Here is a 14,666-nt window from a genome sequence, read left to right as displayed (position 1 = left end):
CCATAAATTAAGCTACGTGTAATAATGAGAAAAGACACAGGAAAAAAACATAATAAAACACAAAGAAAGAGAGGAGCAAAAAGCCATGGAAAGTCCTGACACCAGCTGAAATCTATCACTAATTAGAAAGCAATCCTGCCAATCAATGACAAACATTATCAGCTGGTTCATCTGGTGGACGATAAAAAGGTGTCTCATTATCAAGATGTCACACAAGAAACATCTCATGATGGTTAAAACCAGTGAGCTGTCTCAAGACCTTCACAGCCTTATTGTTACAAAACCTACTAATGGCATTGGTTACAGAAGAATTTCTACTGAAGGTCCCAATGAGCATCTCCGCAATTAGAAGTTTTGCAATATATTACATCAGTAATCAAGTGATTGAACCGTCAAATCCCCTTGGAAATAAAAATAAAATAGGATGTTAAAATATTATATATACACACATACAAACTCAAAGTATTTCTTCTCCTATTAATGCTACATGCAAAAATAAAATCTGAAAATAAAATGAGTGCACTTGACTGGTTTCAGCTACGATAATGACCCATACTGTAAAATGAAAATCATTAATACTGGCACTATATAAAATGTCAACTCATCAAAAAAAATAAATCAAAGGGATGTCAATGGACAAATAAAAAAGGCTACAAAAACATGGAAATGCAAATATATACAGCTCAGGCAAAAATTACGAGACCACTGCACAGTTTTATAAAAATCAGCTTCTCTCCATGTCTGGCAGCCATTCCATTCCAGTGTCAGGTGAATTCCAACCAGAGTACACCTCATTCTACTTAATGTGCTTCCGATTAGGTGATCACCTGAACCAAATCTTATTTAACCAAGGAAAGTATAAAAAAACTCTGCTGTGGTGTTCACAATCCTCTTGCAATAGGACAAGCTGGATGGCAAATCAAGTGCTAGTAATATCCCAAAAGTAATAGGAAGGAAAAAATAACTTTTAACCATGCCAAAGGAGTTGAAAAGAAAAGTCTTGAGTGAGGAAAAGAAGGGCTCAATTCTGGCTTTTCTAGCAGAGGGATACAGTGAGCGTCATGTTGCCTCCATCCTTAAAATTTCTAAGATGGCATTCCATTACAACAAGGTCAAGCCGCAGACATTGGGGACAACAAAGCTACAGACGGCAAAGGGCGAAAACGACTCTCCACTGACTGGGGTGACCGGCATCTTATTTGAATGTCACTCAGCAACCGCAGGATGACATCAAGTGACCTACAAAAGGAATGGCAAATGGCAGCTGGAGTGAAGTACACGGCAAGAACAGTTTGTAACAGGCTCCTAGAGGCAGGGCTCAATTCATGTAAAGGTAGAAAAATGCCTTTCATCAATGAGAAGCAAAGCGAGCCAGGCTGAAGTCTGCCAAAGACCATAAGGATTGGAGTAAGGTAATCTTCTGAGGAGTCTAATTTTCAGCTTTGTCCAACACCTGGTCGTCTAATGGTTAGACGGAGACCTGGAGAGGCGTACAAGCCACAGTGTCATGCACCCACTGTAAAATTTGGTGGAGGATCGGTGATGATCGGGGGATGTCTCAGCAAGGCTGGAATTGGGCAGGTTAATCTTTGCGAAGGACGTATGAATCAAGCCGCATACAAGGTTATCCTGGAAAAACAGCTGATTCCTTCTGCTCACACAATGTTCTCCAACTCTGAGGACTGGTTTTTCCAGCAGGACAATGCGCCATGCCACACAGCTAGGTCAATCAATGTGTGGATGAAGGACCACCACATCAAATCCCTGTCATGGGCAGCGCAATCTCCAGACCTGAACCCCATTGAAAACCTCTGGAATGTAATCAAGAGGAAGATGGAAAGTCACAAGCCATCAAACAAAGAAGAACTGCTTACATTATTGTACCAGGAGCGGCATAAGGTCACCCAAAAGCCGTGTGACAGACTGGAGGAAAGCAGCCAAGACGCAGGAAAGCTGGGATTAACAATCATGGTTATTCCACAAAATATTGATTTCTGAACTCTTCCTGAGTTAAAACATTAGTATTGTTGTTTCTAAATGATTATGAACTTGTTTTCTTAGCATTATTTGAGCTCTGCATTTTTTTGTTATTTTCACCATTTCTCATTTTCTGAAAATAAATACAAAATTTACTGCTTGGATATTCGGAGACATGTTGTCAGAAGTTTATAGAATAAAAGAGCAATTTACATTTTACTCAAAAATATAAAGAGAAAAATCAGAGAAGCTGAAAATTTTGCAGTAGTCTCTTAATTTTTTTCCAGAGCTGTATATTTTAGTGTTTTTTTTTGTATTTTTTTTTTTTATTTAAATCGCGATGATACAAATTTCGATCAAATAGTAAATGGTGCAAGGACAGATACCAGATAGCAACAGTAAACTTGCTTATATGTGGAAATATCGCGGGCGGCCTGATGGGCGTGTGACCAGTCTCCCCACCGGGATGCCGCTGTCAGAGATTGACGTTCCAGTGGCTGATCAGCGGCAATCAGCTGTATTATATCTCCCTTGTGCGGAGCAGGATTAATATATATTCTTAAAGCACTGATACAAAATTCTCCCCAAATTGAGAAGAAAGTCTTCTTATGATGTTTATTGATGACGTGCTACAACCAGGCGGCGTTACAGTTCTGTGTCTAGCCCAAACATAGGAAACTACCAATCTGCCATCCTCCTCCTCACCACCAGAGGGCGGACATCCACTGTGAATATCAATGTCCCAGAACGCTGATCGTGGTGATCTAGAAAATATTTTAAATAGTTTTCATAACTTTTCGTTCTACGACTTCTTTGCATAATCAGTCATCTCTGGTTTCTGCTCCCCGCCGCCTTGGAGTCGTCCCATCCATTAGGCGGTCAGTGACTGCAGAGCTCTATGTAGGGGCGTACTGCGAAATAACACGGCGTGGGAGGACGCCGCCTCCTCCTGCACCGCTCCGGTGTTTTCTGAGAAGTCAAAACATAGCAAACTTTATTAACCTGCCATAAAGACAAAGCCTGGAAATAGGAACTGGAAAAGATGGTGGCTGCTTCTGTTACCTGGACACGTGACCAGCGCCTCTGTCGGGAGCACGCCAGTAATGGCGCCGTATAACAGCTTTGCAGAGAAGCAGAAAGTCTGTCCATCAATTGCCACGTTGTAACTGAAGGAGATGACGGTGTGAAGGGAATTCCTCTGCAGGGTGTCCGGGACGCAGAGGCCGGGGGCGTCCTGTACAGGAGATGGCGAGGTAGCGTCAGTTATCCAAGTGAGCGGCACAGATCACAATAACATGCAGACACTGAACCAGCAGGGGGCGCAATAAAAATCATCAGCAGGAGGACCAATAGGAAACGAGCAAATAAAGACGCAACGAAAAAACACCATAGGCGGATACGGGGGTCTGCACATCGTGCTGGTCACAAGGTGGTCTGCACTTTGGATGTTCCCAACGACCTGGTGACAGCCTAAACACCATATTTAGGCCTTTACACCTAACACTATTGCACATTGTTTTTATTTGCTCTCTAAAAGCAAAGGGGAGCAACTTTCTAAAAACAGTCATCAATACAAAAGTTCCACCATTATTCTGTTTGCAAAAACTATGACAAACAGATCTCCACAGTGTGGAGAGGGGTGAAAGTGTCTAGTGAGGGTAGAGAACACAGGCTGTGAATAAGGAGGAAAGCACATGAAGGGGAAAGTTGTGCTGATTAACAAAGAAATGAAGAAAACAGCAACCCAAATACACACAGACCTCACATCCAGCCTATATTACAGGAGAGACACACAGACCTCACATCCAGCCTATATTACTGGGAGAGACACACAGACCTCACATCCAGCCTATATTACTGGGAGAGACACATAGACCTCACATCCAGCCTATATTACTGGGAGAGACGCACAGACCTCACATCCAGCCTATATTACTGGGAGAGACACACAGACCTCACATCCAGCCTATATTACTGGGAGAGACACATAGACCTCACATCCAGCCTATATTACTGGGAGAGACACACAGACCTCACATCCAGCCTATATTACTGGGAGAGACACATAGACCTCACATCCAGCCTATATTACTGGGAGAGACACACAGACCTCACATCCAGCCTATATTACTGGAGAGACACACAGACCTCACATCCAGCCTATATTACTGGGAGAGACACACAGACCTCACATCCAGCCTATATTACTGGAGAGACACACAGACCTCACATCCAGCCTATATTACTGGGAGAGACACACAGACCTCACATCCAGCCTATATTACTGGGAGAGACACATAGACCTCACATCCAGCCTATATTACTGGGAGAGACACACAGACCTCACATCCAGCCTATATTACTGGAGAGACACACAGACCTCACATCCAGCCTATATTACTGGGAGAGACACATAGACCTCACATCCAGCCTATATTACTGAGAGAGACACACAGACCTCACATCCAGCCTATATTACTGGAGAGACACACAGACCTCACATCCAGCCTATATTACTGGGAGAGACACACAGACCTCACATCCAGCCTATATTACTGGGAGAGACACACAGACCTCACATCCATCCTATATTACTGGGAGAGACGCACAGACCTCACATCCAGCCTATATTACTGGGAGAGACACACAGACCTCACATCCATCCTATATTACTGGGAGAGACGCACAGACCTCACATCCAGCCTATATTACTGGAGAGACACACAGACCTCACATCCATCCTATATTACTGGGAGAGACACACAGACCTCACATCCAGCCTATATTACTGGGAGAGACACATAGACCTCACATCCAGCCTATATTACTGGGAGAGACACACAGACCTCACATCCAGCCTATATTACTGGGAGAGACACATAGACCTCACATCCAGCCTATATTACTGGGAGAGACACACAGACCTCACATCCAGCCTATATTACTGGGAGAGACACATAGACCTCACATCCAGCCTATATTACTGGAGAGACACACAGACCTCACATCCAGCCTATATTACTGGGAGAGACACACAGACCTCACATCCAGCCTATATTACTGGGAGAGACACACAGACCTCACATCCATCCTATATTACTGGGAGAGACACACAGACCTCACATCCAGCCTATATTACTGGGAGAGACACACAGACCTCACATCCATCCTATATTACTGGGAGAGACACACAGACCTCACATCCAGCCTATATTACTGGAGAGACACACAGACCTCACATCCAGCCTATATTACTGGAGAGACACAAAGACCTCACAGCCAGCCTATATCACTGGGAGAGACACACAGACCTCACAACCAGCCTATATTACTGGGAGAGACACACAGACCTCACATCCAGCCTATATTACTGCAGACACACAGACCTCACATCCAGCCTATGTTACTGGGAGAGACACACAGACCTCACATCCATCCTATATTACTGGGAGAGACACACAGACCTCACATGCAGCCTATAATACTGAGAGACACACAGACCTCACATCCAGCCTATATTACCGAGAGACACACAGACCTCACATCCAGCCTATATTACTGGGAGAGACACACAGACCTCACATCCAGCCTATATTACTGGAGAGACTCACAGACCTCACATCCAGCCTATATTACTGGGAGATACACAGACCTCACATCCAGTCTATATTACTGGATAGACACCCAGACCTCACATCAAGCCTATATTACTGGATAGACACCCAGACCTCACATCCAGCCTATATTACTGGATAGACACCCAGAGCTCACATCCAGCCTATATTACTGGAGAGACACACGGAACTCACATCCAGCCTATATTACTGGGAGATACACAGACCTCACATCCAGCCAATATTACTGAGAGAGGCACCCAGACCTCCCATCCAGCCTATATTACTGGGAGAGACACACAGACCTCACATCCAGCCTATATTACTGGATAGACACCCAGACCTCACATCCAGCCTATATTACTGGATAGACACACAGACCTCACATCCAGCCTATATTACTGGAGAGAAGTCACAAAGACCTCACATCCAGCCTATATTACTGGGAGAGACACACAGACCTCACATCCAGCCTATATTACTGGGAGAGACACACAGACCTCACATCCAGCCTATATTACTGGGAGAGATACACAGACCTCACATCCAGCCTATATTACTGGGAGAGATACACAGACCTCACATCCAGCCTATATTACTGGGAGAGATACACAGACCTCACATCCAGCCTATATTACTGGAGAGACACACAGACCTCACATCCAGCCTATATTACTGGAGACACACACAGACCTCACATCCAGCCTATATTACTGGATAGACACCCAGACCTCACATCCAGCCTATATTACTGGATAGACACCCAGACCTCACATCCAGCCTATATTACTGGAGAGACACCCAGACCTCAAATCCAGCCTATATTACTGGATAGACACACAGACCTCACATCCAGCCTATATTACTGGAGAGAAGTCACACAGACCTCACATCCAGCCTGTATTACTGGGAGAGACACCCAGACCTCACATCCAGCCTATATTACTGGAGAGACACACAGACCTCACATCCAGCCTATATTACTGGAGAGACACACGGAATTCACATCCAGCCTATATTACTGGGAGATACACAGACCTCACATCCAGCCTATATTACTGGAGAGACACACAGACCTCACATCCAGCCTATATTACTGGGAGATACACAGACCTCACATCCAGTCTATATTACTGGAGAGACACAGAGACCTCACATCCAGCCTATATTACTGGGAGAGACACACAGAGCTCACATCCAGCCAATATTACTGAGAGAGACACACAGATCTCCCATCCAGCCTATATTACTGGGAGAGACACACAGACCTCACATCCAGCCTATATTACTGGATAGACACCCAGACCTCACATCCAGCCTATATTACTGGATAGACACACAGACCTCACATCCAGCCTATATTACTGGGAGAGACCAGCAGATCTCACATCCAGCCTATATTACTGGGAGAGACCAGCAGATCTCACTTCCAGCCTATATTACTGGAGAGAAGTCACACAGACCTCACATCCAGCCTATATTACTGGGAGAGACACACAGACCTCACATCCAGCCTATAATACTGGGAGAGACACACAGACCTCACATCCAGCCTATATTACTGGGAGAGACACACAGACCTCACATCCAGCCTATATTACTGGAGAGACACACAGACCTCACATCCAGCCTATATTACTGGAGAGACACATAGTCACATACATCTGTGACCTCGTCTCCCGGTACTTTCCTGCATGCAACCTCCGATCATCACAAGATTTCCTTCTCTACTCCCCACTTATCTCCTCTTCCCACAATCGCATACAAGATTTCTCTCGCGCATCCCCCCTACTCTGGAACTCTCTACCACAACATATCAGACTCTCACCTACCATCGAAATCTTCCGACAAACCTATAACCTGCAGCAACCACCGATCGACCAAACCGCTGCGCGACCAGCTCTACCCTCGCCTACTGTATCCTCACCCACCCCTTGTAGATTGTGAGCCTTCGCAGGCAGAGTCCTCTCTCCTCCCATACCAGTTATGACTTGTATTGTTTAACATTATTGTACTTGTTTTTATTATGTATACCCCCTACTCACATGTAAAGCGCCATGAAATAAATGGCGCTATAACAATAAATAATAATAATAATAATCTCACACCCAGCCTATATTACTGGAGAGACACAGATCTCACATCAGCCTATATTACTGGAGACACACAGACATCACATCGAGCCTATATTACTGGGAGAGAGACACAGACCTCACATCCAGCCTATATTACTGGGAGAGAGACACAGACCTCACATCCAGCCTATATTACTGAAGAGACACACAGATCTCACATCCAGCCTATATTACTGGGAGAGACACACAGATCTCACATCCAGCCTATATTACTGGAGAGACACACACAGACATCACATCGAGCCTATATTACTGAGAGAGACACACAGACCTCACATCAAGCTTATATTACTGGGAGAGACACACAGACCTCACATCCAGCCTATATTACTGGATAGACACACAGACCTCACATCCAGCCTATATTACTGCATAGACACACAGACCTCACATTAAGCCTATATTACTGAGAGACACACAGACCTCACATCCAACCTATATTACTGGAGAGACACACAGACCTCACATCCAGCCTATATTACTGAGAGACACACAGACCTCACATCCAGCCTATATTACTGAGAGACACACAGACCTCACATCCATCCTATATTACTGAGAGAGACATGCAGATCTCACATCCAGCCTATATTACTGAGTGAAAAACTCTCTCAAGAGAGAAATGTGAAACGGCTGCAAACAGCACACCAGGGAGTAATCTATTTGGGCTTCCTGATTATAAGCCTGTCCTCCACTTGAACTGGGGCAGCACTAATGCTGGGCTGTGAGTTTTCTCCTGCTGTAGAGGAGACATAATTAATGTGTCCACTAGGTGGCAGCATTGCCCAGTAATATAAACCGTGGCGATCTGGAGAGTAGGGTGCCATAGGCGGGAGCGCAGAGAACATAATGGGAGATTTCATTCACTGACAACAAGCAGAGGGACATTATAAAACCATGTCGCGGAGGATACCTGGAGCCGATCAGCCTGGAATTTCCTCCCGGCAAAGCCATTCAAATGATCCGCCAGATCGGTGAGGAATTTTTTCCGGTTGCTCCGCAGGTGTTTGGAGATTTTTGAAAGCGGAATGAAGACGGGAATGGAGTGACGGACGATCCGCGGATTCTCCATATTTTTCACCTCCACGTAATAGGAGTCCAAGTAATGGCCTTCAAAGGCCGTGCTGAGGCAGAAGCAAAACCCTTTGTCCGTCTTCTTCCCACTGATTCCTGGGAGCACAGACAGTGTGAGGAGACCTGCGCACAGCTGAGGGTTTGTCACAGTTGTCTCCAGACAAGCTTAACACAAGCTTCCCACTGACCTGTGAACCATAGCGCCTCCATGGCGGCCTCCATCTCCTCCAGCCTCAGGTCCCGCATGGCTTCCCGGGTGCTCGGCTGCGGCTGGCGGCTTCCCTCATCTGTCGCAGATAACACCTGGATCTGGGAACACGATGGGTCAGGATTAGGCGCAGTTGTCGGGTGCACGACACGCGGTGTCCACAGGCGGGACTCACCTCCTTGCTCTGCTGCTTGATCTTGGCCTGCAGCTCGTCGCGCTCCTTCTTCAGCTGGAGGAGGATCTCCCTCTTCTCCTGCAGGACGTCCTCCTGCCGCCGGCTCTGCTCCTGCCTCTCCGCCAAGTTGTGTGACAAAGTCTCCAGCTGCTCTAGATGTGAGAGGACGCCTTCCCGGCCAGAGACAGACGGGTCAGAAAGCCTGTGCGCGCTGCCAAATGGGCACTACAACTCCCAACATGCCCTGGTTTAAGAATGTCAACCACTTCGTAATTGATATGATCTGAGATATCTCCTATCCTGGAGGAATGACAGCTCATCGCAACGGCCGGGATCTGAGATATCTCCTATCCTGGAGGAGTGACAGCTCATCGCAACGGCCGGGATCTGAGATACCTCCTATCCTGGAGGAATGACAGCTCACCGCAACGGCCGGGATCTGAGATATCTCCTATCCTGAAGGAACTCCAGCTCACGGTAACGGCCGGGATCTGAGATACCTCCTATCCTGGAGGAACGACAGCTCACCGCAACGGCCGGGATCTGAGATACCTCCTATCCTGGAGGAACTCCAGCTCACGGTAACGGCCGGGATCTGAGATACCTCCTATCCTGGAGGAACGACAGCTCACCGCAACGGCCGGGATCTGAGATACCTCCTATCCTGGAGGAACGACAGCTCACCGCAACGGCCGGGATCTGAGATACCTCCTATCCTGCAGGAACTCCAGCTCATCGCAACGGCCGGGATCTGAGATATCTCCTATCCTGGAGGAGTGACAGCTCATCGCAACGGCCGGGATCTGAGATACCTCCTATCCTGGAGGAATGACAGCTCACCGCAACGGCCGGGATCTGAGATATCTCCTATCCTGAAGGAACTCCAGCTCATGGTAACGGCCGGGATCTGAGATACCTCCTATCCTGGAGGAACGACAGCTCACCGCAACGGCCGGGATCTGAGATACCTCCTATCCTGCAGGAACTCCAGCTCATCGCAACGGCCGGGATCTGAGATATCTCCTATCCTGGAGGAGTGACAGCTCATCGCAACGGCCGGGATCTGAGATACCTCCTATCCTGGAGGAACGACAGCTCACCGCAACGGCCGGGATCTGAGATACCTCCTATCCTGCAGGAACTCCAGCTCATCGCAACGGCCGGGATCTGAGATACCTCCTATCCTGGAGGAACGACAGCTCACCGCAACGGCCGGGATCTGAGATACCTCCTATCCTGGAGGAACGACAGCTCACCGCAACGGCCGGGATCTGAGATACCTCCTATCCTGGAGGAACTCCAGCTCACGGTAACGGCCGGGATCTGAGATACCTCCTATCCTGGAGGAACGACAGCTCACCGCAACGGCCGGGATCTGAGATACCTCCTATCCTGCAGGAACTCCAGCTCACCGCAATGGCCGGGATCTGAGATACCTCCTATCCTGGAGGAATGACAGCTCACTGCAATGGCCGGGATCTGAGATACCTCCTATCCTGGAGGAACTCCAGCTCACCGCAACAGCCGGGATCTGAGATACCTCCTATCCTGCAGGAACTCCAGCTCACGGTAACGGCCGGGATCTGAGATATCTCCTATCCTGGAGGAACTCCAGCTCACGGCAACGGCCGGGATCCGAGATATCTCCTATCCTGGAGGAATTCCAGCTCACGGCAATGGCCGGGATCTGAGATACCTCCTATCCTGGAGGAACGACAGCTCACCGCAACGGCCGGGATCTGAGATACCGCCTATCCTGGAGGAACTCCAGCTCACCGCAATGGCCGGGATCTGAGATACCTCCTATCCTAGAGGAACTCCAGCTCACGGTAACGGCCGGGATCTGAGATATCTCCTATCCTGGAGAAATTCCAGCTCACCGCAACGGCCGGGATCTGAGATACCTCCTATCCTGGAGGAACTCCAGCTCACCGCAACGGCCGGGATCTGAGATACCTCCTATCCTGGAGGAACTCCAGCTCACCGCAACGGCCGAGATCTGAGATATCTCCTATCCTGGAGGAATTCCAGCTCACCGCAACGGCCGGGATCTGAGATATCTCCTATCCTGGAGGAACTCCAGCTCACCGCAACGGCCGGGATCTGAGATATCTCCTATCCTGGAGGAACTCCAGCTCACCGCAACGGCCGGGATCTGAGATATCTCCTATCCTGGAGGAACTCCAGCTCACCGCAACGGCCGGGATCTGAGATATCTCCTATCCTGGAGGAATTCCAGCTCCCGGCAACAGCTGGGATCTGAGAGATCTCCTATCCTGGAATGAAAGATCACCGCAACGGCCGGGATCTGAGATATCTGCTATCCTGGACAAATAGCAAATAGATGAAAAAAAAACAACAAATCCCAGAGATATTATTTACACCTTTGATTGGGAAATATATCAAAATACACAACTGTGTGATATAAAAAAGAAAAAGTCTTTTTAAACCCTTGTTTTGGGTCCACTTAAAGGGCCAAAACCGGTTTAACAATAAAAATGACCACAATCATTAATTTTGAAGCCATTTCCACCATGCTTGTTTTTATTTTTTTTTTCCATCCTCCAGTCACAGGACACAATGTAAAAGCGTTAAGAAGCGAATAAGAAGATCTCACCTTCTCTGAAGAGCGTCTGCATCTCCTCCATGGCCGCCGATGATCACCAGGACAAACTGAGAAAACACTGGAAGCTACCGAACGAGGAGGTCAAAAGAGAAGATAGAGAAGAACAATCCATTTAGGAGAAATATATACAGTGCCTTGCGAAAGTATTCGGCCCCCTGGAACTTTTCAGCCTTTTCCCACATATCATGCTTCAAACATAAAGATACCAAACGTAAATTTTTGGTGAAGAATCAACAACAAGTGGGACACAATTGTGAAGGTGAATGAAATTTATTGGTTATTGTAAATTTTTCTGAAACTGAAAAGTGGGGCATGCAATATTATTCAGCCCCTTTACTTTCAGTGCAGCAAACTCACTCCAGAAGTTCGTTGTGGATCTCTGAAAGATCCAATGTTGTCCTAAATGACTAATGATGATAAATATAATCCACCTGTGTGTAATCAGGTCTCCGTATAAATGCACCTGCTCTGTGATAGTCTCAGGGTTCTGTTTGAAGCACAGAGAGCATCATGAAGACCAAGGAACACAACAGGCAGGTCCGTGATACTGTTGTGGAGAAGTTTAAAGCCGGATTTGGATACAAAATGATTTCCAAAACTTTAAACATCCCAAGGAGCACTGTGCAAGTGATCATATTGAAATGGAAGGAGTATCATACCACTGCAAATCTACCAAGACCCGGCCGTCCCTCTAAACTTCATCGCAAACAAGGAGAAGACTGATCTGAGATGCAGCCAAGAGGCCCATGATCACTCTGGATGAACTGCAGAGATCTACAGCTGAGGTGGGACAGTCTGTCCACAGGACAACAATCAGTCGTACACTGCACAAATCTGGCCTTTATGGAAGAGTGGTAAGAAGAAAGCCATTTCTCAAAGATATCCATAAAAAGTATTGTTTAAAGTTTGCAACAAGCCACCTGGGAGACACACCAAACATGTGGAAGAAGGTGCTCTGGTCAGATGAAACCAAAATCGAACTTTTTGGCAACAATGCCAAACAATATGTTTGGCGCAAAGGCAACACAGCTCATCACCCTGAACACACCATCCCCACTGTCAAACATGGTGGTGGCAGCATCATAGTTTGGGCCTGCTTTTCTTCAGCAGCAGGGAAGATGGTTAAAATTGATGGGAAGATGGATGGAGCCAAATACAGGACCATTCTTGAAGAAAACCTGTTGGAGTCTGCAAAAGACCTGAGACTGGGACGGAGATTTGTCTTCCAACAAGACAATGATCCCAAACATAAAGCAAAATCTACAATGGAATGGTTCACAAATAAACGTATCCAGGTGTTAGAACGGCCAAGTCACAGTCCAGACCTGAATCCAACCGAGAATCTGTGGAAAGAGCTGAAAATGTTCACAAACGCTCTCCATCCAACCTCACTGAGCTCGAGCTGTTTGCCAAGGAAGAATGGGCAAGAATTTCAGTCTCTCGATGTACAAAACTGATAGAGACATAACCCAAGCGACTGCAGCTGTAATCACAGCAAAAGGTGGCGCAGCAAAGTATTAAGGTAAAGGGGCTGAATAATATTGCACGCCCCACTTTTCAGTTTTTGAATTTCCACAAAAATTTCAAATAACCAATAAATTTCGTTCAACTTCACAATTGTGTCCCACTTGTTGTTGATTCTTCACCAAAAATTTACATTTGGTATCTTTATGTTTGAAGCCTGATATGTGGGAAAAGGCTGAAAAGTTCCAGGGGGACAAATACTTTCGCAAGGCACTGTACATAAACGCACACACAGAAAATATAAGAATAAAAATAAAAAGTAATACTATATATACAGTATATATAAATAATAAGCTGAACAAATATATGCACAGTACATATAAAGTTATATACTTAAATATATTTATAATATTACTAGAAATAAAATAGAACAATAATATTTACAACAATTTAGTAAAAAATAAAATCAATTCATCTATAAATGTCACAATAAAAAGTTGAAAAAAATATATCTAACAATTTAGTAAAAATATAATGTACCACAAATAAACATTAATTATAAAATCTAGGAGTAATAATAATTTAACATTTTAAATATAAAATGTTTAAAAAAAGTTAGAAAATATATAGAAAAATACATGAAAAAATAGAGTAAAAAAGAAATTGAAAATAAATATTTAAATCATCGTCATTTCCCGATGAAAAAGAAAAACGATAGATTTGTTTGTCTTTTTCGGATGGATTTTGATTGAAAAAAAAAAATATTTATATATATATATATATATATATATATATATATATATATGAGAAAGGTGAACTACAACTCCCAGCTTACAGCTACGGCCTATTTTGACATGCTGGGAGTTCCAGTACGACGCAGGAGATGACAGAAGCCCACTTTAAGAACAACAAGCTGAGACTTGTAGTCCCTGCTTTCGTGGTGATTGTAGACATGCTGGGGCTTGTAGTCCTTCCACTGTGTATGCAGAGAGCGGCACAGGTTATGCTGCGACCTGTAGTGTGACCAGTGCGAAGTTTACCAACACCGACCTGTCAGGGACTATAACTGCCGCCAATATGTTGAAGCTTCAGAGCAAAAGACGCCTTCTATCCGATTAATAGAAAATATTTCCAGGTTACAGAGAAGGTAAAATTTGTGTCTCCAATACAGACCGGTAATTATTAATGGGCGGCCATTATGTCATAGACCATCAGAGCACACGGCACATAACCTCACCGGCCGCTCACATGGAGACATACTTTTAATATATACTGGTGCTCTAGTGTCTGAATCTCAAACAGACGAGAAATGAAAGGTACACGTTGATTGGTGATTAGGAGAAGGCGCAACCAATCAAAGTCCTTATAGGGAAAGCCTGACCAATCATAGTTC

General features: G+C 45.6%; 1 protein-coding gene across 2 annotated transcripts; it reads right to left on the bottom strand.

Annotated features, from left to right (window-relative positions):
- Window positions 1-2,578: 2,578 nt before the first annotated feature.
- CENPO (centromere protein O) lies at window positions 2,579-14,544 on the bottom strand. Of its 2 annotated transcripts, none has more exons than XM_073561917.1 (7): window positions 14,324-14,544; window positions 11,801-11,874; window positions 9,184-9,353; window positions 8,989-9,109; window positions 8,640-8,896; window positions 3,040-3,211; window positions 2,579-2,946 (listed from the first exon to the last, which is right to left on the bottom strand). In XM_073561917.1, exons 2-7 carry the CDS (start codon window positions 11,829-11,831, stop codon window positions 2,849-2,851), a joined length of 849 nt encoding a protein of 282 aa, XP_073418018.1. In that variant the 5' UTR covers window positions 11,832-11,874; window positions 14,324-14,544; the 3' UTR covers window positions 2,579-2,848. The 2 variants fall into 2 exon arrangements, with proteins under 2 accessions (XP_073418018.1, XP_073418019.1); XM_073561918.1 differs by lacking the exon at window positions 14,324-14,544 and adding an exon at window positions 14,109-14,304.
- Between the last annotated feature and the right edge of the window lie 122 nt (window positions 14,545-14,666).

This window comes from Dendrobates tinctorius, unplaced genomic scaffold, assembly GCF_039654945.1.
Source record: "Dendrobates tinctorius isolate UK_male_01 unplaced genomic scaffold, ASM3965494v1 ptg000332l, whole genome shotgun sequence".
NCBI classification, from domain to species: domain Eukaryota; kingdom Metazoa; phylum Chordata; class Amphibia; order Anura; family Dendrobatidae; genus Dendrobates; species Dendrobates tinctorius.
This window is presented reverse-complemented; position numbering and strand designations above follow the sequence as displayed.

Excerpts from the sequence above, each read along its gene's own strand:
- CENPO (XM_073561917.1), bottom strand. The coding sequence starts at position 11,831 with ATGGAGGAGATGCAGACGCTCTTCAGAGAAG. Across the intron at positions 9,110-9,183 it reads TCAAGCAGCAGAGCAAGGAG|ATCCAGGTGTTATCTGCGAC; the intron begins GTGAGTCCCGCC and ends TCGTGTTCCCAG. Across the intron at positions 8,897-8,988 it reads GGAGGCGCTATGGTTCACAG|GAATCAGTGGGAAGAAGACG; the intron begins GTCAGTGGGAAG and ends CTGTGCTCCCAG.